The sequence below is a fragment of the Neoarius graeffei genome, chromosome 9 (genome assembly GCF_027579695.1).
Source record: "Neoarius graeffei isolate fNeoGra1 chromosome 9, fNeoGra1.pri, whole genome shotgun sequence".
Taxonomy (NCBI): Eukaryota; Metazoa; Chordata; class Actinopteri; order Siluriformes; family Ariidae; genus Neoarius; species Neoarius graeffei.
Window position 1 is genome coordinate 50,796,782 of NC_083577.1, and position 27,898 is coordinate 50,824,679.

The 27,898-nt window shown below is 41.3% G+C and overlaps 1 protein-coding gene across 1 annotated transcript in view; it reads right to left on the reverse strand.

Annotated features, from left to right (window-relative positions):
- Window positions 1-27,898, reverse strand: part of gli2a (GLI family zinc finger 2a) — a 113,213-nt gene that overhangs the window by 15,243 nt on the left and 70,072 nt on the right. Inside the window, exons 4-7 of the mRNA XM_060929750.1 lie at window positions 15,189-15,391; window positions 12,123-12,308; window positions 1,007-1,208; window positions 694-892 (exon numbers count right to left, since the gene is read on the reverse strand). Coding sequence (XP_060785733.1) covers window positions 694-892; window positions 1,007-1,208; window positions 12,123-12,308; window positions 15,189-15,391 — 790 coding nt within the window. The remainder of the gene's footprint in view (window positions 1-693; window positions 893-1,006; window positions 1,209-12,122; window positions 12,309-15,188; window positions 15,392-27,898) is intronic.

The following is a 27,898-nucleotide window of genomic DNA, read 5'->3' on the forward strand; positions in this document are numbered from 1 at the left end:
CTAAACAATTTAGAGTGCCCTCATAAGACTGAAGTGCATTCATGAGATTATAAATTCTCTTGTAACCCACAGAGAGTGAGGCTGCAGACTTTTATCTTCAGATGAATTTCTTAACACGAGACACAGTGCTCTCAGTGCACAAAGTTCCTCCATGGAGAAAGAAGAAAAAGAATGGGGGTTGGGGGATATCTTCCAAATCCCACCCAACCACTAGAGTAAAGTGTAGACCAATGTTTTCCATAACTCAATAACTGACAGGGTTTTGTTGAAAAGCAAAGGAAATGTGTTTCTCATCACTCTGTGCGTGCGTGCGTGCGTGCGTGTGTGTGTGTGTGTGTGTGTGTGTGTGTTTTATAGGTTTGAAAATGAAATGGAATGAAAATGGATTTAGTGGGTGTCTGGATATGAGAGTGGGTCAGTGAGTTGGAGGAAGTTTACAGTCGAGGCAGTCTTAATGTTTACATGGAATTGATAGAGGAGGTGGAAGCAACACTTAGGTTTTTGGACGATGAACATCATTGCACAAAGGAAAGATGCCTTGGTTGTATACACTTCATATATAAAATTATACAAGAAGTATATATAAGCAGTTTTTAAATTGCTCCATATACAATGCATATGCATGAAATCACAGAAGCCCAAAGGTTTCCTGGTGTGTTCAGAAGGTTGCTGTTCTCTTATGCGTTTGCTCACCTGGTTGGCCTCTGTGCTGGGATTGCTGCTGCTGGTGCTGTGGGCTGTGACAGTTCCAATGGGCTGCTGGCGGTTGATGAAGGAAGGAGAGGGCTGGATTAGGGGAGGTGTTTGGCCAAATGCACTAAGCCCTCGGTGCTGGGACAGCAACTGTTGGTATGCCACAGGGGTGATGGGGTGGGGGAATGTAAACGATGGACTGATTGGTGGTGGTAAAGGAAAAGAGGAACTGGAATTAGGATTTGTACAGGACAGTGATCAGATTTACGAGTGAAAAATGAACAATCAAATATAGCAGTAGGCTTTCCTGTACCTGATAGCCCCGACTGAGAGGTGCCCATAAGAGCTACTGGCATTGGAACTGGAGCGAGAGTTATTGATGTAGGCCACCAGAGAGTTGGGAGAAGTGCGGATCATTGTCTGCAGGTCGATGCTGGCATCTGACATAGGTGAGATGGACAGTGCTCGCTTTCGGCTCAGCCTGGGGGTCACTCTGGGGCTTGGAAAACGGGACACTGGGGAGAAAAAAAATGTACACATGAACTCTCACTGAGAGTTCTCTATCCTTTTTCCTCCTTTTTTCTCCTCTCTGGGGCTATGTGCAGGACAAGGGGAGGAGGGTTCACAGCCCTTTATCATGTACATCGCTCTCACACTACTGCACTGAATAATTAATAAGCCCAATCGTTTACAGTAATTACACTGATTCTAATCTTTCAGGGCCTGCATCAATGCAGCATACTGAATAGAGGCAATTTAACAACTTCGATTTCAAAACATAATTAAAGAGTAATGACATTGAGAAGTGATAAGAAAGTACCCCTTCTTGGTGGACCATGTTTGTTCTAGAGAAGAAAACAAATTATTAAAGCTGACTTGACAAGTTTTCCAGTGGTATTATTAATAGCAGAGTACTGCTATTAATAGCAACATATTTTATTTCCAACAAATCTCCTTAGAATACTTTCCATTTCTTATAACTCCACCATGTCTGATCCTAAAGAGATAAGGATCTCTTACTATTTGCATTCCCTAATGCAAGTAATAATATTTTCAACAAAGCAAAAGTGATAACACCAAGCTGAAATATTTCAAAGATTTTTTGCTTACAGTTCTTCTTAATTGACTCACTGCAGTTTTTAGATTATTATGCCACTTTTGTGTGTGTGCGCGCACGCATGTGTGTGCACATTATGTTTTGTGGCTCCAGCTGCTTGGTGCTCAACAGGTGCTGTGCATTAGCCATGGAGAAAGTGGATATAGAGCAAGACCAGAGCAACAAGCTGTTAAAATCTTCAGGAGCTATCACCATCGGTAATGCCTATAGGAAGATTATTGTAATTCCACACAAACACCCAGAAAACACATCCAGCGACATTTAAAACAGATGGCTTTAAACACCTGCCTCTAACTTTTCAATTGCTGCTGTCTAACCACAATTTAGATATTGAGCCCTGTGATGTATTTTGCAGCATGGACACAATTTCTGATTTCCACAGAATAATATAAGGCAGTATATATCTGTGACTTGTAAAAAATATATAATACATAAAACCAGAAGCCTTGATTTATCACAGGCATGCTCAAGCACAGTGAAATTTATCCTCTGCATTTAACCCATCTGAAGCAGTGAACACACACGTGCATACACACAAGTGGGCAGCTACAGTATGCTACAGCACCTGGGGAGCAGTTGGGGGTTAGGTGCCTTGCTCAAGGGCACTTCAGCCCAAGGCTGCCCCATGTTAACCTAACTGCATGTCTTTGAACTGGAGGAAATCCACACAGACACGGGGAGAACATGCAAACTCCACACAGAAAGGACCCCGTCGGCCGCTGGGCTTGAACCCAGAACCTTCTTGCTGTGAGGCAACAGTGCTAACCAGTACACCACTGTGCCACCCATGTAACGTAGTGAGCTATGAGGAGCTAGCAAATGATTAATTTTTTATCAATTAAGACAATTTGTCAGAAACTAACCGTTTTGCACAACCAAATAAGTTGTTGCTTTTTTTTTTTAAAGCAAGTTAACAAATGAACAAAGACAACAAATGAACAACTTAGAATGCTTCCCTGCAGGTCTTTTAAATAAATACGTCAGGCATCATTAGAATTGTGTAAGTGTGCTTAGTTGCTGGAAAGAAACAGTCATGGTTGGCAAGCGTGAAATTGTTTCAGGCCATTAGAAAAGTCATACTAACTGGAATTTGCATCCATTTCTACAGTATACTGCAAAAAAGAGCTTTGCTTCAAACAACAGAAGGAGCTTTAAATTGGTCTAAAGTGAATGATGTAGAACAGTCATTCATGCAAGTTCACCTTTGTTCCATCACATTCCTGTCTTAGAGTGTAGCTCAACTGGAAGTGGCTGCACTTTGCTATAGTATGAAGCAGGAGCAATGAGCAGAACTGTGGCTTGCCTGGTTGAGGTCAGAGAGGTCCACATGTTCTATAATGTGCTTTTTTATGAGTGGTGTGGCTCTAATTTAGAGGTGTGTAGGGTCCTGCGAGAACAGTTTTCCTAAAGCAGATGTGCGTGGTTGTGTGGCATTTTTGGTGCCTGGCCCAACTGAGAGTGCCCCATAGTCCCTGGGGGAGCTAAGAGGGGGGCTTTTCTAATTGGGGAGCTGGTCTAATATATGGTTTTAAAATTACAGGCACACTCTGCACATTTAAAAAAGAGGAGGCAATTATAGTAGGCATCTACTGCACTACTTTAATTGGGATGCCTTTGAGAAGATTTAGAATAAAGTGGGTGTTAATCCTCTGTTCATCCAGCTGGATGTAGACTTTCTTTTGTGTAACACTGGCCTCCTGCAGCTGAGCTGTGACTGGCACTGGTCAAGCACGGCGTCCCGGGCACACACTGCCGCTGCTTACCTTTTATCCAGTCAACAGGTTTTTGGCGCAGTTTTTTTTTTTTTCAGCTTTTTTGTAGGACTGGTTTTTGTTTTATTTTTTGTTTTAGGAGAAACTGTACATCTACACTTTTTCATACTTGAGCCTGAACTGAGATGAAATAGTATTTTCCAACATAAAGAGAGTTAACTTTGCACAAGATCTGCATGAGCTTTTGTGCTGGATGCTCTCCAAGCTTCAGCATCGCACCCCAGTCAGGACTTACACTGGCTGTACATGTGCTGAATGTATGCTATGTGAGCTGTTTCACCATAGTGTGGTTTGTGTGTGTGTGCGCACCCAAGTACTATGTGTAAGTGTACTGTTGTGCTCAAAAGACCCTCCTATTTTGTGCTCAAAAAACCTCCATCCTCCAACATCAGGTTTCTGCCTGCAGCCAGACGTTGGCTTTGGCAGCTGCTATTGTTATGGGAGCTCAGTTCCCTGTTGGCTCCACTGCACAAATGAGTTCACCACAAGCCCCACTTCTTGCTTTTCAGTCTCTTCAAGTGTTCTTCTGAAAGCATCTCAATTAGAGACCCAGTTCGAAAGTGGTTTAGCTAGGGCACGGTGAGGAAGTATCAGCCAACAGAGTGCTGCAAAGGCATCTGGTCAGTGGATTAGCTCAGCCTTTCCACGATTTATTAGTATGTATGTATGCAAGTATGTATGCATGCATGCATGCATGCATCCATTTATTTATTTATTTTCAGGGATTTTCTTCAAACTTTACTGAGCGAGACTCATAATATTGCACGTGCACTGGATTCTGCGTAGCTACACACAAGGCTTGAAGAACATGGAGGGGAAATGGAGCAGTGTGTGGTTTTTCTTTTTTTGTAATGTTTGTGCTTTCTCTCTCTCCTCTTAGGCCTATGGCTGTAATTAACATGTTATGCACACGCTATTGACACAAGCACACACTTGGCACTGAATTGGAGCATTTACGTGAGTCACACATTAAGGCCAATTCTAACTCCTTTCTTTGTTTACAGCTGTTTGTTTGTTTTTTTTGCCAGGCCCATTGGAGCAAATCTCCCTGATGCCCAAATGTTTACAAAGAGCTGTAGTAAAAGGGAAGAACTTGTGTATCTGAAACTGAGTTAAGACTCCATTATCAGCTATATAGTGTAGTCAACTATACTTATTACTAAGGCTACATCCACACGACAACGGCAACGAGATGTTATTAAAAAAATATCGCGTCCACATGGGCAACAGATCAGTAAAATATCAGGTACATATGGCAAAGCAACACTTGCTGAAAACAATGCAATACACATGCCACACCTCTAGGGGCGCTGTAAGACGGTCCCATCGGAGACACCAGAACAATAGAAGTAGCAAGGACGCATGCGCATAAACTATTATGCGCGAGACTTCATATTAGCCACAAAGTCAGAAAAATCTGTTCGTAAAATTACATTATAATGACCAAATACAATGAAAAGTATTTTTCCAGTCTCACCTGTGAAAGGTAATCCCATGTGATTTCGTTTGGACGGCAAACCTGTTGGTACAGTTAAACGCAGCACATGAATGAGGCATCTTTATTCTCCGCTTTGACCCATCCAATATGGCGGCGAGGATGACGTATGATTCTACGCGGAAGGCAGCGTCTTTAATGGTCCGGAATAAATTGAATGCTACACGTTGATGGATTAATTTGTTCTTCTACGCCTTTTTTGAGGAATGTATTGTAGGACTTAAACCAACATCTGAAGAGGTGAGATCGCTCCTTTTTTCCCCTATTTTTGCTGGCGGGACTGACTCTGCCCTAAGAGCTATTCTCTCTCTCTCTCTCTCTCTCTCTCTCTCTCTCTCTCTCTCTCTCTCTCTCACTTTGCACCATTACACAATAAATATTCACCGTGAAAATATTTTGTAAGCGCGTTTCATGAACCAAGTTATAGGATTTGTTGACAACTCGCATCGAGTTCGTTACACTTCTACCCGGCGTGAAGCACATATGGTTGTGACGTCATCGTAAACAAATCCGTTCTACTCATCCAGACGACTTCGCAACGGCGCCGTTGCCAGATCTTTCCACTCTGGAACCCGTTCTCAAAAGATTTCGTTTTGGGGCACGCAAAACGCCTGTGCCGTGTGGACGCCAGGCCGAAACGCTAAACAATTTTATCGGATTCACCTGAATCCGTTGCCATGTGGACAGGGCCTAAAACATCCATCCATCCATTTTCCGTAACCGCTTATCCTGTGCAGGGTCACAGGCAAGCTGGAGCCTATCCCAGCGGACTATGGGCAAGAGGCAGGGTACACCCTGGACAAATCGCCAGGTCATCACAGGGCTGACACATAAAGAGAGACAGCCATTCACACTCACATTCACACCTACGGTCAATTTAGAGTCACCAGTTAACCTAACCTGCATGTCTTTGGACTGTGGGGGAAACCGGAGCACCCGGAGGAAACCCACGCAGACACGGGGAAAACATGCAAATTCCACACAGAAAGGCCCTCGCCGGCCACGGGGCTCAAACCCGGACCTTCTTGCTGTGAGGTGACAGCGCTAACCACTACACCACCGTGCCGCCCTATATTACTAAAACATTGCCCTTAAAATGTATTTATTATACAATTTATTACATATCAAGAGATCTAATCCATAGTGTCCTGGCACATTTTTGAGCTTTTTTTCACTATTGTCATTTTTAGGCTTCTGACTACATGTATATAACTCCATGAGGAAACTTTTATGAAAACATGACAAAATATCATAAATTGCTTTTGTTATCTTCTAATGGTTAATGCTGTTCTTTCAAAACGTCTTCAGTGTTTTCAGGGCAGCCCTGACCTGTCTTGACAGTCACAATACTATTCTTACTGTTTTTCATCCCAGGGTGTGTGGTTCTAGACTGTTGTGATCTTACACTTATGATAGATATGGAGTCTGTCTGTATGGCAAAAAAGAAAGAAAAAGAAAAAAGACTATAGAGAATATCAGTTTCAGTATGAGTGGTTGCACAAAGAAAATACTGAACAAATTTTTTTTTTACTTAGCTAACACCTGAGGCCTACTTCTAATCCACTTGCTGCCTCAGTTTACTAGTTAATCCCATTTTAACCCACACGTGCAGTGGAAAAGTCAGGCTGTCTGAGAAATTTAGAGTGCAGATCATTTTGGCTCTAATAATAGTCTACAGAATTTTCCATGTGTGCTTTTCTCATTTTTACAACAGTAACCATTTACAGTGAAACTCAAATCTAATCCCTCTCCTCCTGTTGGCTAATGGTCAAATGCGAATCATCAGGAAAACAGGCACAGCACATTGAGGTCACCAAGGCTTCGCTCTTGTGGTGGGTCTGCTGAATTTATTATCACATAAATTGATTTTTAAATATGCATATGAAATTTATCGGCTCTCCATTCCAAGACAAACGACAAGTTGCGCAATACATATTTATCAGCCCCTTGCTCTGCTGAACGAACTCCTTTATTTGGCAGTCTGGCCGCCATGCCATTAGCTGGCACTCATGTTCAATGAGTGCCCTGTGTCTGTGAGCCAGCATGGAGAGCTCTGGACCTGTGAGTGCTGAAAGGATGACCACATCAATCCAGTTCATGGAGAAGGCCAAAGACATGGTTGTAGGAGGAAAAAGCCCTGTACTGTGTTGGTGTTTGCGGGTGTTTTTTGCAAACAGTTTCACTCCACAAACCGTGGCCAGACAGCTTGGTGGAGGCCTGGGCTTTTGGCCACAGATGCAGCTGCTCTCATGACCATCTCATTATGGCAGTGTTTGATTAGTGGACTGAGAAGTAATTACAACTTGCAATGTGAGAATGCTGGCGTGCCATTTGATGAAGAAGCATGATGATTCGTGCAGGACAGGCACGGAACCAATGAGGCATAATGGAGAAAGAAAACCCACTTCCTCTGGGTGGCTGTGCAGAGCAGAGCCAGTGAAAGCAACTACAAATTTGCTTAACAGTCACCTTAAACCTGACTTTAACAGATTTCCCCATCACTAACCTCTGCACAATATTAACCATTCATAAGGCTACATTTCATTGCAACCATTCAGGTAGACCCTTGGTTTGTATCAGAGCCAAAGTCATGCTTGGTTCCCGGACAGCCCTGCTTCACCTGAAAATCCAGTCGACAGCCTGGATCGCTGCTGTGCATTTCATAAAGTAAGGGTGAATACAGCCCTTTTCTGAGGTCAGCAGGTCTGTGTATCTTGTTAATGAAGACACAAAGTGATACTGTGCCAAGAAAAAAAGTTGGCATCTTAAAAGCACAAAAGATCTCATGACTACATAACATGACTAATTGGCTCACATTACAAAACACCAGGAGGGTGCTACATACCTGCCATAACACTACTTCAGAAACAAAGTGCAGAGATGAAAGCTCTGCCATGGGTTGTCCTTCCCCTCACACTAAGTCTTTGAGACACTCCATTTAAGGTTATAGTGGATGTATAAGGATGCTACATACCGGTATAATAACAAAGCACACCTGTTGCATGGTCTGAATTAGAGGCCCCAAGAGAAACACCTCATAAATTGCTGAGTGTACTCATGTTTATAGCCCATTTTGACTGTGAGTCACGTTTTATACACATACAACAAAACATCCTCCTTGTCTTGAAGTGAGAACATTGTGGAGCATCCTGTAACTCATCTTATTTCACCTTTCTGGATTTTTTAATCATAGCCCAAAGCATGTCTGTATCACTGGCTCATCACTCGTGCAACCATTAATAACTTTACCATCCAAACCTCTTAATTCCTATGCAGAACTACAGTTATTAATTGTAACAGTTGTTACAATTGATTTGTATTTAAATCAACACACAGGAAACATACCACTTTGAATGGAAACTGTATAGATGTTATAGGAGTAGGTTAAATTTAATAATATCCAGCAGTGCATTATTGAGGTAAAGCACAAAAATTGGCAACACAACAATAATAAGAGTGTTACAGTGGACGAAATGTAAATTCTGATTCCCGTTATTTCACTCCCAAATATATGATCTAATAAAGCAATAAATGATGATGGTGATAATGCGATACAATGATTTTATCATGGGTAAAGGTGTCATTAGGCATTCAAAGCAAAGCAGAATGCCTAAAACACACTTACCTGTAATAAAATCAGTGTAACACATGCCCTTGCATGGTTTATTGCTTTTAAAATTTTTTGATAAAAACTTGATAAAGTCCAGTGTTCGATAAATGGTTTAATTAATTATTAATAATATTCACAATAGGGCGGCACGGTGGTGTAGTGGTTAGCGCTGTCGCCTCACAGCAAGAAGGTCCTGGGTTTGAGCCCCGGGGCCGGCGAGGGCCTTTCTGTGTGGAGTTTGCATGTTCTCCCCGTGTCCGCGTGGGTTTCCTCCGGATGCTCCGGTTTCCCTCACAGTCCAAAGACATGCAGGTTAGGTTAACTGGTGACTCTAAATTGACTGTAGATGTGAGTGTGAATGGTTGTCTGTGTCTATGTGTCGGCCCTGTGATGACCTGGCGACTTGTCCAGGGTGTACCCCGCCTTTCGCCCGTAGTCAGCTGGGATAGGCTCCAGCTTGCCTGCGACCCTGTAGAACAGGATAAAGCGGCTAGAGATAATGAGATGAGATGAGAATATTCACAATAAACAATTCTTCTTTTACACAATGTAGTCTGTTAACAGCAAGCTTTGGTTGCTAAGCCACATAATGGTCAAAGATTAGGGCAGCCCATAGACAGAACAACGGCTTAAGTATAATGGTTTTATTTGTTTAAAACCTGGCACGTTTATATAGAACTCCATTATTGTGATGTGTCACATACAGTACCAGTCAAAAGTCTGGACACACCTGCTAATTCACCGGTTTTGCTTAATGTTTATTAGTTAAAAGACACTTCATGTATTAAAGTAATGATGGATGTTGTTTCTCTTCACTTACTTGAGTGGTTCTTCATATAATACGGATTACTACAGTTGTGGCATAGGGTTATTTACTGTATTTTTATTATTAGCTCATCTGGCTGATAGGCGATGGGCTTATGCCGTCATATGTTGTCCGTCATCTGTCATCTGTCCGGTGTCGTCCACATTTCACGAAAATTGCTTCTTCTCTCTCAATTCTTCACCAATTTTTATTCTTTTTGGCAGGAAGGTAGGTCTGCCTGGGGTGCATATGGCTTCTACCCAAATTTGCATAATTGCAATTAATAATGAAGAATTGGAGTAATTAAACCCTAACGAGCAGTTTCCACACAAATCGCTTCTTCTTCCTCAATTCTTCACCAATTTTGATTCTTTCTGGCATAAAGGTAGGGGTCCCTAGGGTGCATATAACTTCTACCCAGATTTACTTATTTACAATTATTAATGAAGTTATGGACTAATTAAGCCTTAATGAGCAGTTCAACAAAAATTGCTTCTTCGCCGTCAATTCCTCGCCATTTTTGATTCTTTCCAGCAAATAGGTAGGTATTCCTGAGGTTTGTATAGCTTCTATATATGGCTTGTATATACCGGTAGCTTGCAGCATTTTATTGTGCAATGTGGCCCAATTTATATTGTTCCTTCTGGACTAGACAGGGCCGGACTGAGCTATGCTGTCATATGAGCTACGTTCCATACGTTATTTCATAGTTTTGATGTCTTCAGTATTGTTCTACAATGTAGAACATCGTAAACAAAAAATAATAATAACTAGACTGCATTTCCGCAGAGAAAATGCAAAGTGTGCTTGCTGAGCTGTAGCAGAACAGCTATCATGCTAGCATGCTAAAAGCTAGCATGCCAACATGCTAACAACTAGCATGCTAACAGCTAGCATACTAACATGCTAACAGCATACTAACATGCTAAAAGCTAGCATGTTAACACGTTAATGCTAACATGCTAATAGATAACATGCTAATGATTAACATGCTATTTGTTAAAATTCTAACACTTTAAGGCTAATATGCTGACAGCTATCATGCTAACAGCTAACAGGCTAACATGTTAATGGCTAGTATGTTAACTTTTAGCATGCTAACACACGGAGATTGACATGCTAACAGCTAACATGCTAACAGTTAGCATGCTAACATGCTCAGGCGAACTCGCTAACAGCAAACATGCGAACTCTGCATGCTACCATGCTAATCCTAACATGTTAACAGCTCTCATGATAACATGCTAATGGTGAACATGTTAACAACTCGCGAGCTAACAGCAGGCATGATATCGTAATGGGTAACATGCTAACAGCTAGCATGGTAACACGTGAATGCTTATATGCTAATTGCTATCATGTGTGCGTGTAAATATTCCTAATAAAGTGGCCGTTGAGTTGAAGTTGATTTCCTGTCAAAGTCTCAAATGAGCAGATCCTTGCCAAATGCATCATCACCTAGGGGGGAAGGGAGGAATGACTCAGTCAAGCTTCCACTGATTAGCGGCAAAATGGAGAAAAAATGGACGGATGAAAGGCAAGACAAAGACGAGTGCAGGTCAGAACCGACATCATGTGTGATGGGTGATTTGGCCTGAGGTGCCATATGAAGTTTGGTGGATGTGCGGTGAAGTGTTACTGAGCAAAACTCCATTCATTTGAATGGGGCCAAAAATCAATGGAAGCCTATGGAGGTAAAAAGAGATGTGTGAAAACCAAGGAAAAGATGAGTGCAGGTCTCAGATGAGGGGATGGATCTGTGTGGGGACTTGGCCTGAGGCATCAAGTGAAGTTTCTTGAAGTTTGGTCACTTGGTTAAAAAAACTGATGGAGAGTGAAAGTTTTTCTCCTGAAACACCATTCATTTTCAATGGGACCAAAAATCAATGCAAGCCTATGGAAGAAAAAGGGATGAGCAAAAAGAAAGGAAAAAAATTAGTGCGGGTCAGAACCGATTGCATGTATGTGTCGGGGGAGTTGGCCTGAAGTATCACATGAGGTTTGGTGCATCTGCGATGGAGCGTGTCCGAGTAGGACGATTCGATTCATGAGCCCTATTCATTCTCGATGGGAAAAAAACAAAAGAAAAATGACAAGAACAAGAGAATGGGCGCGTTGATCCAAAAGCTTTATACAAGCACACTACACCACTTCGGGCCAGACGTCTCAGAGTTGGAACGGTGTCTCTATCTCGAACGCCCTAGGAGGAGTAGTGGATCCAAAAAACGTGTCAGAATAAGGCAGAATAAGTAAACTTAAGAAGAACAATAGTGTGCTTGCCTTTGGCAAGCACACTAATTAAAAAACCCTTACTGAAAAAACGATGAACGAGGAGGTGTATCCAAACTTTTGACTTGTACTGTGTGTGTCTATGCTATGTATATGTGCATATAGTGAGAATTTTAAAATGGCTTAAATATGGCTCAACCAGATCTCTGTTAAATTTTAGAACTTAACCTATCTGTTTAAATAACTTGCAATTTTACAACAATTTACAATCCAGTCCTTTTACTATTGTATCATTTCTACACTTATGATAGATACGTAGTCCTTTTACTATTGTATCATTTCTACACTTATGATAGATATACTACATGTGATGCATTGAGGAACTGTAAGAGGATACTCACTGTCCACAGGGCTGATGTAGTCTGGTAGATGCACAGCGGCGGCAGCAGCTGCTGCACCAGTCTGCATGAGAAACTCTCCATAGGGGCTACAATGATTAGCCATTAGATGATAGTAGTCGGCTGGGTTAGTTCCAGGAGGAGGAGGAAGGCCAAAAAGACCTCGTTCTTTCAGCTGCTCATGTGTCACTGCAAAGAGAAATGCAAGACCGAACAACGGAAGGTCAGTGCACTTCCTGACCCAACACATTTTAGCTGTAAAAATACATGTACAACTGCTAGATCTGGTCAACTAATTTGATTGGTCGAGTGGCATTCCAAGAGGGCCAATATGTAGTATAACAGCACTGGGACGTTTCACTGTGTGTATCACTCTGCTTGTCTCTGCTCGCCAAAAAAATTCCACTTTTTAGTTTGAAACGGTTACTACAGTATTGTTAGCGAGATTATTAGTGGACATAGCAATCAAAACATTTCAGGGATATAACTTTTTTTTTTTTAAATATGAAGGCTTGAGAAGAAACAGAAGAAGGGATGCCACTTTTACCAGAAGCACCTTTAATGGGAGTGTAGGAGAAATCGATATATCTTAGCTGGCCAGCTAGCCGAAGGCTATAAAGTGAGTGTGGCTTCTTTTGGATGCATTTACACTAGTGGAGCAAAAATAAACAGAGCATTCTGCCATACTGTGTCGGAAATGTCACTTGCTTCATATTAATTTCTTGTTTATAGAATTGCTGTATGGCAGCACATGGTGCAGTGGTTATCACTGTCACCTCACAGCAAGATGGTTCTGGGTTTGAACCTCGTGGCTGACTTGGGCCTTTCTGTGTGGAGTTTGCATGTTCTCCCAGTGCCTGCGAGAGTTTCCTCCAGGTGCTCCAGTTTCCTCCCATAGTACAAAGACATGCAGATTAGGTCAACTGGCCGCTCTAAATTGGTGTGAGTGTGAATGGTTATTCATCACTGTGTTAGCCTTGTGATAAATTGGCAACCAGCTCAGGGTGTACCCCACCTCTCGCCCAGTGTCAGCTGGGATTGGCCCTAGCTTTCCCTGTGACCTTGATACATAAGCAGTAAAGATGATGAATGGATGGAAGGATGGAAAGAACTGTTGTATAAAGCAATATCACACTGTGATTATCTTCCACCCTCAGCCTATGGCCTCATGCCTATGACTGAATCCCAGTCATGCTGATATTCAGTACAACAGCACTCCCCCTCCTATATATCTCATCTCATCTCATTATCTCTAGCGGCTTTATCCTGTCCTACAGGGTTGTAGGCAAGCTGGAGCCTATCCCAGCTGACTACGGGCGAAAGGCGGGGTACACCCTGGACAAGTCGCCAGGTCATCACAGGGCTGACACATAGACACAGACAACCATTCACACACACATTCACACCTACGGTCAATTTAGAGTCACCAGTTAACCTAACTTGCATGTCATTGGACTGTGGGGGAAACCGGAGCACCCGGAGGAAACCCACGTGGACACGGGGAGAACATGCAAACTCCGCACAGAAAGGCCCTCGCTGGCCATGGGGCTCGAACCCGGACCTTCTTGCTGTGAGGCGACAGCGCTAACCACTACACCACCGTGCCGCCCTTCTCTCTCTCACACACACACACACACACACACACATATAATTGCAACCCATACACAAAAAGACCCATCAAGCACCTCTGTGATGTTGATGGAAGGCCTGTGTTAACACATGAACCTAGTAAATCACAATCTAAAGATGTCAGGGAAAATGTGTATAAAAGTTTAATGTTTTTCTTGCTGACCGGGTCAGATAATCATTAGTGCCACCACCCCCATTTCCTCTTTTTCCTGAATGAACAGTCAATTCACGTCCATGCTAGTCATTGAAGAGGAGGGAGTTCCGGTTCATTCCTTTCCCCTTGCCTTCTGGGTCATTACAGGCACATCTGATCTATCAGAGACAATTAGGCCATAGCATGGTAAAAGAGAACAGACATGTGTTTGTGCTGGATTCATGGCAGAACAAGGGCGATTATTTTCTCCACAGTTGTCGTATCGTAGAGTACTGTCTCTAGAGGGGACTAGAGTCAAAGAGCTGAGGATTGTGGCTGAGTCTGGCCTTCTCAAGCCCTCAGGGGACTCTGATCAGCGGTCAGATCACTGCACTGGATTTCCCCACTACAAATTAACAGTTTGATCCACACATCTAGAACTGTTACTCAAGAAAGCTGATATTTGACGGATCATGGCTGTATAAAGCAGCTGGCATGATGAATGCCTTTTTTGGCCAGTGCATGGCAATATATTTAATATCGCTTGGAATACATGAAAAGAAAGTAAACCGAGATTATGGTTATATTTCACATTCAACACATGCTAGTAATGTAACTTTTTTATTGAGAAATGGGGGGGTTACGTTCTTTAGATTGTGCTCACTCAAGCTTAATTCCCTCCATTTGGATTGCCCACTTGCCATTTAATCAGTGACACAATCTTTTCTACACTGCTTATTTAACTGTAAATGCAGAAAGCCATTACTGCCTACAGACTGTAGAAGGTTATTTATCTTTGATTCAGTCTCTTCGTCCCAACCTCTTAACAGGATGGTGAGAACAAAGCTGACAAAATGGGAGGTTAAATTTGGGGGGAGTTCTCTTTTGGCTGTTTCCTTTACAGATTTCCATGGTTTCTCTTTCCCAGATTCCATTTAAGAGCAGGTCTTGAGAATGTTTTAGATTTCAAAGAGTATTTCACAGCATTAATTACAACAACAGGAGAGATAAGCCGTTATGTAAACTTACACATGGCAAAGTGGTGTGTCGGTCTTTGCTGTATCTTTGCATTTGTGGAGAAAAGGAACCATTAGCTCTTCCTCCTTCTTAAGTACACCCAGTTTCTTTTATTTTATGCACTTAATGTATGGCTTTATACTATAAACTCAGACACCATTAGCGAATCATCACATGGTCATAATAGAAAGAGGCAAAGTGTGGTAGCCATTCATAAACCCGAATGCTTTCCATTTTAATGTGAATAAGCTCTTTAGGATTATGCAGTGCACCTTTCAGTGCAGACTCACCATCTGCTGGACTGAGGCCTCGTGCAGCTGAGATGACGGACAGTGTGGGGCTGTTGTGAACTGAGCGTAGATACTGCTCCATGTGAGGGTTGACGTAGGGATGTGGTGGGCTGAATGGGGACTCCCCTGTGGCTGTAGCATGAGGGGACAACCGGATCAGAGAGATATCAGAGATCACTGGACTTCCAGCTAATCCAGCAGGTCTAGAAATTTGGAGATAGTGAAAAGAGAAGGCAGTTGTAAGTTTTGGACCTTAAGCAAATCCATGCATTGACAGTGAGGCCACAACTACACAGCTAGACACTCTGGCTCCCTCACAACCAACTACCTCTGTATATTTTAAGTTCAATGACAAAAGATTTTAATTCAACCAAGTCCATATGTGATATAATCTGAGCACTTCTCTAAGACAAACCAGAGCTGTAAAATTGGCTGTGTTTTTTTTTTTTTCTTTACTACACCCACTCTAACTATTATATTGAACCATTGGTATGTGCTTTCTTTAGGCTGTGGGCAGTGAGCAAGTTGAGACTTATATGAGCTTAATATATCAGTGTTAATGGTGATGTCTAGAAGGGATGGATCTCCCCTAGTCAGACATATCTATCTAACATGTCTTAATTACTGTTGACTGAGCCCATTTGTAGAACACAATTCCAGAATGGAAGTTCACTGATAGCCCACAGATTGAGGTGGAGATATAAACGTGTCTTCTCTTGACAGGTAGCTGAGTCCTCTGCCCACCCAGGGAAACCAAGCCAGGAAGGAGACACAGTAATTGTAACACCTCCTGAAGGTAGATGTCTGCCTCTGTTTGATGTCGCCCTGCATCTTTTCAAAACCTTAATATATGGATCTCATCATGGCTCTTCTAATCTAATTGTATTAGTGTATTTCAGGGTAGAAGGGTACACAAAAACAAGGGACAGACTCCTTTATTGGCTTTTAATCTTGTGCTGTAACTTGGGCTACATCCACACGACAATGGCAACGAGATTTTTTTTTTTTAATATCGCGTCCACATGGGCAACGGATCAGTAAAATTTCAGGTACATATGACAACACAACGCTTGCTGAAAACGATGCAATACACATGCCACACCACTATGTGCGCTGTAAGACGGTCCCATCGGAGACACCAGAACAATAGAAGAAGTAGACGCATGCGCATAAACCTCTTCTTCTGTAGCATCAGCCACATAAAGTTTTGATTATTAATCAGTAGCGTAAAACAAAAGACGCGGAAAGAGGAATGAATGGGGGTAGATGGAAGCCGGTACGCCAACATTCTGATATCCTCCAGAATTCTTTAATGGTCCGGAATAAATTGAATGCTACATGTTGATGGATTACTTTGTTCTTCTAAGCCCTTTTTGAGGAATGTATTGTCGGACTTAAACCAACATCTGAAGAGGTGAGATCGCTCCTTTTTTTTTTCTATTTTTGCTGCCGGGATTGTTTTTGTTTTTGGAAAGCGCACGGGCGGTGCGCGGTTTGGTACTGCTTCTGCAGTATTTGGACTAAAGACTGCCCTAAGGGCTATTCTCTCACTCTCTCTCTCTCTCTCTCTCTCTCTCACTTTGCACCATTACACAATAAATATTCACAGTGAAAATATTTTGTAAGCGCGTTTCATGAACCAAGTTATAGGATTTGTTGACAACTCGCATCGAATTCGTTACACTTCTACCCGGCGTGAAGCACTGACAGTCATGTGGTTGTGACGTCATCGTAAACAAATCCATTCTACTCATCCAGACGACTTCGCAACGGCGCCGTTGCCAGATTTTTTCACTCTGGAACCCGTTCTCAAAAGATTTCGTTTTGGGGCACCCAGAACGCCGGTGCCGTGTGGACGCCAGGCCGAAACGATAAACAATTTTATCAGATTCACCTGAATCCATTGCCGTGTGGACAGGGCCTTAGTTCCAAGCCTTATTCAGTTATCACTATCATTGACAGGTCAATGTTTAGAATTACAATAACAAAGGCTTTTGCATCACAACAACAGAGCCAATAAAATGGTTTTTACTCTGCTTTCAGCACCAGTCTTCAGCAGTTTTGATTGAGTCTTTAACAGATTAGGCACGCACACAGAGAAAGAATGGCAGTCTGTGTGTTAACATTTTTCCCATTACCAATTACAAAGAAAGAAAATGGCCATGTTACAAATTAGAGACTGGGCTCTTTAAATGTTTCAAAATTCAACTAGGAGCAGGATGATGGTGACGGAGCTAGGGGACATTTAAGTCATTGAGGCTATTGTCAGCTTTTGGCCCCCTACAGAAGTCCTCATTGGCTGTTCTGAAGAAAATGAGAGAGAATAACTAGATATAATGTGTGTATTTTACCATATATTGATAGAAATATTTCTACACAAGATTCACTACAATGACCCAATCCACTGGTTATTCTTCTTCCATTTTTTTAATCACTTCTAGGTGGGATCAATGAGGATATGTTCAGCTGATGGGATCAGGGGTCCAAGGGCCCAACAGTGGCAGCTGGATGGTGCTAACAATTGAACCCCTGACCCTCTGATCATTAATCCACAGCCTTTAAGCATATACGCAGAGCCATGGCTTCACTTTCGTTTATAAATGCCTTGAGACCTCAAGAATGGCACAGGAATAGTTTTAAGTGCTAACAATAAATCTAATATAGTAATTTTTATGATTAAAATGATTCATATAGGTAGTGGTCTGAGTGAATGACCTTGACGTCCATACCGTCACAACAGGAAGTCTATCGGTCTCATCGCCATTTCCGCTATACTAAAACACAGAGCTGACTGCAACTCCGATTCTCCATTTTGAGCTAATTTTGAGCCATGCCACGTAGATGCGTTGCTGGCCGGTACAGCAACATGACAGAAGCTGGATTTATGTTGCATTCATGGCCCAAGAATGTTCAAACTGTAAAGATTTGGACGTGTTTTGTGAGAAGTTCACGGGCACATTGGGCGCCTATGAAGTGGTCTCTCCTCTGCGCTGCACATTTTACTGAAGACTCGTATGAGACCTCTGATCTGTTGAGGAGCATTGGCTATAAGCCCATATTGAAAGAGGGTGCAGTATCAACAATTAAAGGAAAAGAAAACTACAAGAAAAGGAAAGTATTTATTTTATTTATTTTATTTTTAAACGAAAGTGAGTTCAGTTGCACCAGTCCTCCCGGAGTGAGCCGAGGGTTGTTGCTAAAACCCAGGACGGAACGGGACGGGACATATTGCTCAGGCAGTGACGGCCCTGCAGTTGTTGCTAAAACTGGTGACATCCTGTTCCGTCCCGGGTTTTAGTAATTGCCTGAGCCTAGCAGTAATGGCGGAGTACTCAGTATGGAGAAAATGGAGAATGAGTGGAACAGCCGTCTTATTTCTAAACTGAATATTGCTGCCATCTCTCCCTTACATGGAAGAAGTGAATGAACGGAGAACTGAACAAACAACTGAAAGTCAGACTGTTTCAAAAACAATCGGCCACAATATCGGCCTTCAAGAAGCGAGAACACAGATGGGTAAGCTCCAACTCTCATTTGGATAAAAAAAACACGTTGTTTACCTGCATTTAGATTAATACATGTAACTTGTATTGTGTGTTTAAGTTACCAGTATAAGATTATTTAATTTGCTTCAGAATGTGATTGTCTCAGTTCATCTGATTATTTAATTAGCCTTTTACATTTTATCAGTGAAAATGCATGCATGTACATGTATGTTGCATAAGTTATAACACCTATCCTGTTTTAATGAGAGTCAACCCACAATGAATGAAGTCAAATCAGTCTTAGTTGAGCAAGTCGGTAACGGTATTTCTTACTTTCACTATAAATGTTTATTTATATGACTTTGGTCTATAGCTGTCAAAGGCCTCGGCCTTAAAACCAGTTCTTGCTGTGATGTCACGCACTCAGGCATGGCTAGCTCAGTGGGGCAGCTCAAATGCCAACTTTGCAGTTGATTTTAACTCTCAAAAATATATATTTTTTATTCCCATGTATGCAGCATACAAGAGTTAAGGATGGAGATATTATCCACTCAGAAATGTATTTAAAAATAAAGGCTCTGCATATCTTCTTTAACCTTTTGAGCCACCACTGCTCCACCCTAAGCTACTGGATGGAGCCACTCCTCACCCATTTTTGCACTTTATACTACAGTTCAGAAAATAGGATAATGGTCTACGTAAGGTATTATACATTTGAATATATTTGGCTGTGTCCAGTACAATAATTGTTCTCTGATACAGGTTTATTTTCAGATTACTTAAGCTCTCATACAGAAGTTTGAGCCATACCTCCAGCCTGGCTATCTAAAAGGTGTATCTAAGATTCATTATTCTTGTAGATCCTAGCTTCAATTCAGCCCCTCATTTATACCTCCTCTGTATGGAGGCCAACCTGCATGCAGCCTGGGCTGAGTACAGTTTCCAGTAAACGGCTGCAGACTACCAAGCTTGTGCAGTGGCCAAAATTCTGCCATCAGTCCCTTTGCAACGATAGCCATAAAGGCGGCTCTGTTCTGGCAGAGCTGAGAGAAAACAGACGCCCATACACAAAACACCCAGTCCTCCCCTCCATTCAGCAGGAGGGGGAGCGCTCTCAACATTAATTTTCAGCTTGCATTGTGATTTTATAAACTGGTAAGCTTAAGACCTTTTCACCCTTTTGAAAATGAAACACTCAAACACTCAACTATGCAATATCCAGTTTATTTTTTACACTATATACGTGTAGTAGTGCATGGATTTCTGTAAGCCAGTAAAGGCTTGATTCTAACATGAAACATTTTGCACTGACCTGTACCAAACTATTTAACCTAAACATCTGATCTGTGTGGATTAATTGTGTTTTTGCTTGGTGTTTCTGCCATTTAAAAAATGTCAATCTGCACCAGCCTTTACTGACTTTTCCCCCACCACTACATTGAGCAGTATACCACTGCTGACTGAAAAATAACTGTTTTCATTATTGCCTCTCTGAAGTGCATGAAATGAATTGCCTTACGGTAGCCCTGCTGAAATCTAGTGTTTTACGTATGTGAGGTCTTAATATGCTTCTGGTTTTGCAAGTTAAACAGCTCTTTAGCATGTTTCAGTCAACTGATTAGTGACATTAGCTAGTTTTTAAACATAGGAATAAAAATATATTTTCACAGGCACATCAACAGGTTCACGTCCAACTGGTGATGGATGATTAATATTTCTCACAGAATACCTTGGGTACTTTTTACATGACTTTTTTCCTGTATTGATAAACCACAGTTACCCAATTTTAATGGTTATTATTATTATTATTATTATTATTATTATTATTATTAAGTTTGACATATCAATGTCAGTAAAAAGGCCATGTAACATGACAATTCCTGATGTGAAACAAGTCACTTTACATTATCTCTTACAAACTTATTCTGATCCTTTGACTATGTATTAATGAGATCTGCTTGAGGTTACTTCCCATATTTCAAATCAATTGCCAGCTAATCAAAAATGACAACACAGCAGGCCAATACAGAAACAAATCAGCAAAACTACCAAGTGCCTGTTTGAGTCCTGGATAACAAACCATAATTCATAGCTTTACCCATTGGGGACTATAAATGGGAGGCCCTTGTGATAGGCACAATTACTGAAATCATGTTGTTCCACCCTCTTTCAGACAAGCTCTTACTTGACTGCCTTAAAGAGACCTGAGTCACAGACAGCTTATACCATGGAGATTTCTGAGGACTGACATAAAGATCCTAGAAATATTTCATCACAACACCATGGGTGGCTCTTTTCCATATAACCCAGCTGAATATGAGTTTTGTTTTACAATCGCCTAACCTGTACTTTGGGGAGGAGGGAAGGGACATTCTTCTGCAGTGACACTATTGCTTTGAGCTTTACTGCATTATGGTACAGAATTGTTCTGACCAACTTATACTGCATTTATAGGCTTAAGGCTTGAGCAGTTTCCCGTTACTAAGTACTTATGTGAACAAAGCCATGACTGTTAAAGCTTATAAACTAAATATAATGTAAATTTAAAAACAGTCATTCAAGTAAATTTGAAATATATTCTGACTTCAGTTTGGCAGACATTGTTTTACCAATTGGCAGCCTGGTAAACTTTTCTGTAATCAAAATCTGTTTGTATCTCGGTATCTTGTCAGAGTAAACTTCTTTCTGACATTACTCTTGCTGGCTGAGAAGATGTAATACAATCTGATACAGACAGTGTTTCTTATCAGGTGGTCACAGTTTTTGTTTAGGGATTAATCAGTCCTCTCTCAGTGCAGTTCCACTACAGCCTTCTATACGTTCTACCACACTTTATACTTATTTTAACTTAGCAAACTGCTAATTTTGCAATATTTGAAGTGCTGTTTATGTTAAACCAATGGGGTGACCTAAAAAGAAACAGAATTTCTGCCAGATTTAATGCATTATTTACTCTCTTAATTGTAATGTTGTATGTAGTTACACTTCTGTGGTTTATTTGGACGTAGATCCAGGTCAGTACGGAAATGATGGCCTCAGTTGTGGTTTATTTACATGAGAGTATGACAGATGGCTGCTTCTCCCCATGCACATCATCCATCATAATTCATTAAAACTGACCAATAATAGCATGTATAATTCCCAATAGGAGTTGAGTTGAAAAGTGGAAAAAAATAAAAATTACCCTAAATCAGGAGTGTATCCTGAGGTTGTTCTGTTCTGGCCTACTGTGGTCAGTGACTTCATCACAGAAAAATGTAGGCATGTTCCGTAGTACAATTTCAAACTGCTTTTTGAAGTAAAAAGACAGTCAATGAGAGGGCGGGAAAGAGAATGGTGTTTTCTCATTCACTCTTGGTGAAGCTACATATGGTCTCATGGAAACTGACCTGCAATCTGCTCTACTGCTGCTCCCTCCCTTTACAGCAGATATACTAGTGCATCTCAAAAAATTAGAATACCATGAAAAAGTTCCTTTTTTCATAATTTAATTCAAAAAGGTAAACTTTCATATATTCTATATTCATTACATGTAAAGTGAAATATTTAAAGCCTTTTTTTGTTTTAATTTTGATGATTGACTTACAGCTCATGAAAATCACAAATCCAGTATCTCAAATTATTTGAATATTTCCTAAGATCAATTAAAAAAGGATTTACAGTACAGAAATATCCAACTTCTGAAAATTATTTTAATTTATACTCTCAATACTTGGTTGCGGCTTGGTTATCACAAATTACTGTATCAATGCAGCATGGCATGGAGCTGATCAGCCTGTGCTATCACAGTCTGGGTTGCTTTGATAGTGGCCTTCAGCTTGTCTGTATTTTTGGGTCAGGTGTTTCTCATCTTCCTCTTGACAATACCCCATAGATTCTTGATGGGGTTCAGGTCAGGCAAGTTGGCTGGCCAATCAAGCACATTAATATCATGGTCAGCAAACCATTTGATAGTAGTTTTGGCACTGTGGGTAGGTGCTAAGTCCTGCTGGAAAAGGAAATCAGCATCTCCAAAAAGCTCGTCAGCAGATGGAAGCATGAAGTGCTCTAAAATCTCCTGGTAGATGGCTGTGTTGACTTTGGACTTGATAAAATACAGTGGACCAACACCAGCAGATGACATGGCACCCCAAATCATCACAGACTGTGGAAACTTCACACTGGGCTTCAAACACCTTGGATTCTGTGCCTCTCCACTGTTCCTCCAGACTCTAGAACCGTGATTTCCAAATTAAATGCAAAATGTACTTTCATCTGAAAAGAGGACTTTGGACCACTGAGCAACAGTCCATTTCTTTCTCTCCTTAGCCCAGATAAGACACTTCTGACATTGTCTCTGGCTCAAGAGTAGCTTGATATTAGGAATGCGAAAGTTGTATCCCCTTTCTTGAAGATGTCTGTTCGTGATGGGTCTTGATACACTGACACCAGCCTCAGTCCACTCCTTGTGAAGCTCTCCCAAGTTCTTGAATCAACTTTTCTTGACAATCCTCTCAAGACTGCGGCCATCCCTGTTGCTTGTGCACCTTTTCCAGCCATCCTTTTCAGCAATGACCTTTTGTGGCTTACCCTCCTTGTGGAGGGCATCAGTGATCATCTTCTGGACAACAGTCAAGTCAGCAGTCTTCCCCATGATTGTGGTTGTGTGTACTGAACTAGACCGAGAGATACACTGTGTTCATACTGTTTTACTCAAACTCGAAATGAAATATTCTAATATTTTGAGATGTTTTTTTTTATGTTTTTGTACTGTATACCATACTGATTAAAATTAAAATAGAAAAATGCTTGAAACATTTTAGTTTATGTGTAATGAGTCTATAATATATAACATTTTCACTTTCTTAAACAACTGATGGAAAATATTGAACTTTTTCACAATATTCTAATTTTTTGAGATGCACTAGTATATGGTGAAATGGTATAGGTTTAATTGCAATAGAGATCTGTCAAAAGGAAAACCATGTTTCAGGAAAGCTTGTAATTTTCATAATTTCATATTGTGGGAAAGGTCAAAATTTCACAATGTGATATTTTTCCAATCCACCACACATACAGTCATGGGAAAAAGAAAGTACACCCTTCTTCAATTATGTTTTTAATTATTCTGACCTAAATAATAATTATGTAATCCTCATCAATTTCTATTAACAAAAACATTAACCTCAAGTAATAACAAAAAATACAACAGATTTTAATATTTCGATATATCGTCTTTTTTTTCTAAAATGTAAACCAACATTGAGAAACCAGATGGGAAAAATGTACACGCTGCAAATTAGTATCATGTAGAACTACATGATACATGATTTAGCAAAAGTATTGTTCCATAACTTTTGTGGGTTTTTTTAGATGCTATTTTGCAGATGCAGATTGCAAGTCGTTCTGCTATTCTTTTGGGTGAGAAATGGTCATTTTCTAGCCACCCGTCCATGAAAGCACTATTTGTTCAGTCTTTTTCTGATTGTGCTGTCAAGAACATAAACATTTAATGTGCTTACAAAGGCCTGTAGGTCACTTAATGTAGCTCTTGGGTTTTTTAGCCCTTTTTACACAGATATTCAGTAATATTGGCATAAAGAAAGCACCAAAATATTCTGGCTTTAGTGATTTACACTGAACCAAATAAAGCTGACATGATGCTGTGCCAGTGTATGTTTTTACATCGCAAGCTGGCGTTCCACAACCAGAGGCGTGATGTGTCACAATAGTGTCTAGGGCGATGTATCTACGTGTTGGAAATATGAATACCCCAATCATATCGGCACTGCTTTCAAAATAACATCAGGTGAACTGAGAGTTGAGGTGCTTTTATTAGCCATGCACATTTATGCCACTCTTCAACTACAAGCAAAGTTGCTGAGCATCATATGCAACATGTAAATCCATCCATTTTGGCGCATCACTACAGTGACATCGCCGCTCTAACGGCTTCAGCCATTAAAGTCTCTAGGGAACATTACAGTAGTGGTTTCCCGTTGCCTTCTACCAGATTATTATAGAGGTTTTCTCTTCTCAACCATTCACACTCACAGACAATTTTAGAGCCACCAATTAGCCTAACCTGAATGTCTTTGGACTGTGGGAGAAACCGGAGCACCCGGAGGAAACCCACACAGACAGGGGGAGAACATGCAAACTCCACACAGAAGGCCGCTGGGCTCAAACCTAGAACCTTCTTGCTGTGAGGCGACAGTGCTAACAACTTGCACCACCATGCTGCAACATGTAAATACTTCCCTTAAATAATATATAGGCTAAATATATAGGCTATAATATGTTTGTGTCAGGGAAAAGAAAAAAAAAGGGGTTGTCACAGAAAACTGCTCTCGCAAAAACACACACACACACACACACACACACACACACACACACACACACACACACACACACACACATGGGTGTGTGTAACAAGGACATGAGGAGTGGAGGGACTTGTGCAAGCAACCTGCTTTTGTGATCAGAAATATGTTGAGGAGAAAGTGAAGAGAAGTAGGAAGCAATTTGAGGTAGAAAGGTGTGTGGACCTAGACGACAGAGAGAGATGTTTGAATTTGCACTGGTCTCGGAAAGAAGAATGTCAATGTCAAAAATGTCACACCCCTGTCCCACCATGCTGGCACCCTTTTTACACAGACATTAATTCTGGCTCTGGTACTACCAATCATTCTGGCTCAAAGGCGGAAAAGCACAGACCCACTGTTCTGCATTCGGACGTTTTATACAGAACGCGAGGCAGAATAAAGGCGTAAGATTTCTGCCTTGAATAGTCTGTGTAAAAGGGGCTTTTGTATCTCTGAGAATTAAACAGCCTGACTTTGGACTGTTTCTGTTTTGACGATTGGCAGCTGTATTGAAGACTGTCACAAATTGAAGACATTTGTAAACAATCCTTCTCACTGTAGAATGGTGAATTACAAATTGTTTGAAGATGGCCTGATGACCCTTCCTAGATTGATGAGCAGCAACACTTGCTTCTCTGAGGTAATGATTGATGTCCTTTCTTCCTGGCATGATGCAGACACACCTGACAGCTTCAGAACACCAAACAACCAAAAGTTCTGTTTTTCATAGAGGTATTCGCACTTCTTGAGGTTAACTGATCTTGACTAATCTCTAAAATTTCATAGTAACACCTGGCTGCGACTTACTGTCATAATAATTCTCAAAGTAGGAAAGGTGTACTCATTTTTTCCATCTGGTTTCTGAACGTTGGTTTAATTTTGGGGAAAAAAATTACTACATATGGAAATCTGTTTTTTTTTTTTTGGTGTCACATGAGGTTGTTTGTTTATAGAAGTTGCTGAAGACTACACAATTGTTATTTAAGCCCTGATAAATAAAAACACAGAATTGAAGGAGGGTGTACTTTCTTTTTCCCATGATTGTATGTCCTATAGCACTCTCTTGTTGTGCAAAAATTAAAGGTCCAGAAATCAAGCACAGACTGAATCAGAATGTTGAAAAAAGGTCCTCCTTAAGAGGCCATCTAACAAGAATATTGCTAAGCTGTCAGGCTTTACTCAAACTGTGAGGACATGGCTTATTCTTCATAAAGTGCTAAATCCTTCTGTAGAATCTCTGGGTGCCAAATGTGTATGCACAGACAACAGTCATGTTTAGCACTCAGGGCCCAGGCCCCTGACACTTGAGTTTGTATGGATAACAAAACACCAACACTGCTCTGTTGACCAATGACACTACGCTTAATTTGCTGTTCAACATGTGTTATAATTAGGTGAGTTTGGCACAGGCAGAAAAAAAAAGCTACTTCAAGGGCTTGATGAACTGGCGGGGCACTGTCAAGACCAAGTCACATTAATCAAGGCAGGCACAGTTCAAAGAGAGAGAGAGTTTTCTCCTCTCTTAAGTCTTCCATGTTCTGTGTTAAATAGCTCTGCTGTTCTGTAGGTGAACCCTACACATCACTATCACATCTGTGATGTAAATGTGTATGCTCAATTTTACTGTGAGTGCTGCCACACCATTTATGTACAGTAAGCGAAAAGATAACATAGGTTGAATACAGCAGTGTCCAGAAGGAATCAGCGGCAGCTGATAGCACAGTGAATTTTATATATATAACTGTATATCCTCCTGAGAACCAACCCATAGACTTGTGTCCTCTGTAGTTGACATTTGTTTTACGTGCACACCCTCTTACTCTTTCAAGCTATTGAGGTTTTTCACCCACGTGACCAAGTCATGTGATGCTGCCATTTTGGACGTCACGGCTCGAATCAGTTTGAATGCGAGGAAGGCGACAAACGAAAAACATAAAAGAAAAAGGAGCGAGATGCAGAAAACACCTTCACTATCCAGCGACGTAGGGCATTTACAGGGCGAGCAGAGGGAGAGGTATTTGCAAAAATTGAGGTTAGCAGGCTTAGAGAACGACGTTTACCTGCTTCCACCAGGATTGTTCACTGACGTACGGAAGTACACGAAGCCCTCGTCTTTACCTGACTTCGGCCCACATGATCTGTATACCTATGTCGTTAAAAACCCATCGCCATACACAGGTATTGATCTGAAAGCGTATAAGAGTTTGGATACCTACAAATATTTTGTGTCAGGCTGGGTAACATGCCTACATCAGTGGGTCGTCCCTGGAGCCGGTGGTCGCCATCTTATTACAGCTAAGGTTTGTTCATATTTTCATTTACTTTTGGTCCTCAGGATAAACAAAATGTTATTAAATGTCATTGAAATAACTTCTTAGTCTGTTGAGACATGGCCCGTTATAAATTTGCTGTTACCAGGCAATGACCAAGAACTGTATTATTAGGGTCGGTGTCTGTATTGTAGCAGTGTACTAGCAACTAGCTGTTAGCACTAGCTAATGTCAACAACATCATAGCTGGTATGTTACTGTAGCAATGTTTACATTCAGTCATTTGGATGACTGTTAAAACCTTTCAGCCTCAAGTTTTTCCTTTACTGTATTTACTAGTTTACTGTAATTATGATCTGGCAGCTATTTACACTGGATCCAGTGTAAATAGCTGCCGGAGCGCGCTCCGGCTTGCTTCCCCTCAAATTAAGCAGCGCGCTCTGGCTTGCTCCCGGAGTGCGCTGCTTAATTTGAGGGGGAGCAAGCCGGAGCGCGCTGCTTAATTTGAGGGGGAGCAAGCCGGAGCGCACTCTGGAACCTCGGCCGGAGCACTCCAGGAGCAAGCCGGAGCGCGCTCCGGAACCTCGGCCGGAGCACTCCGGGAGCAAGCC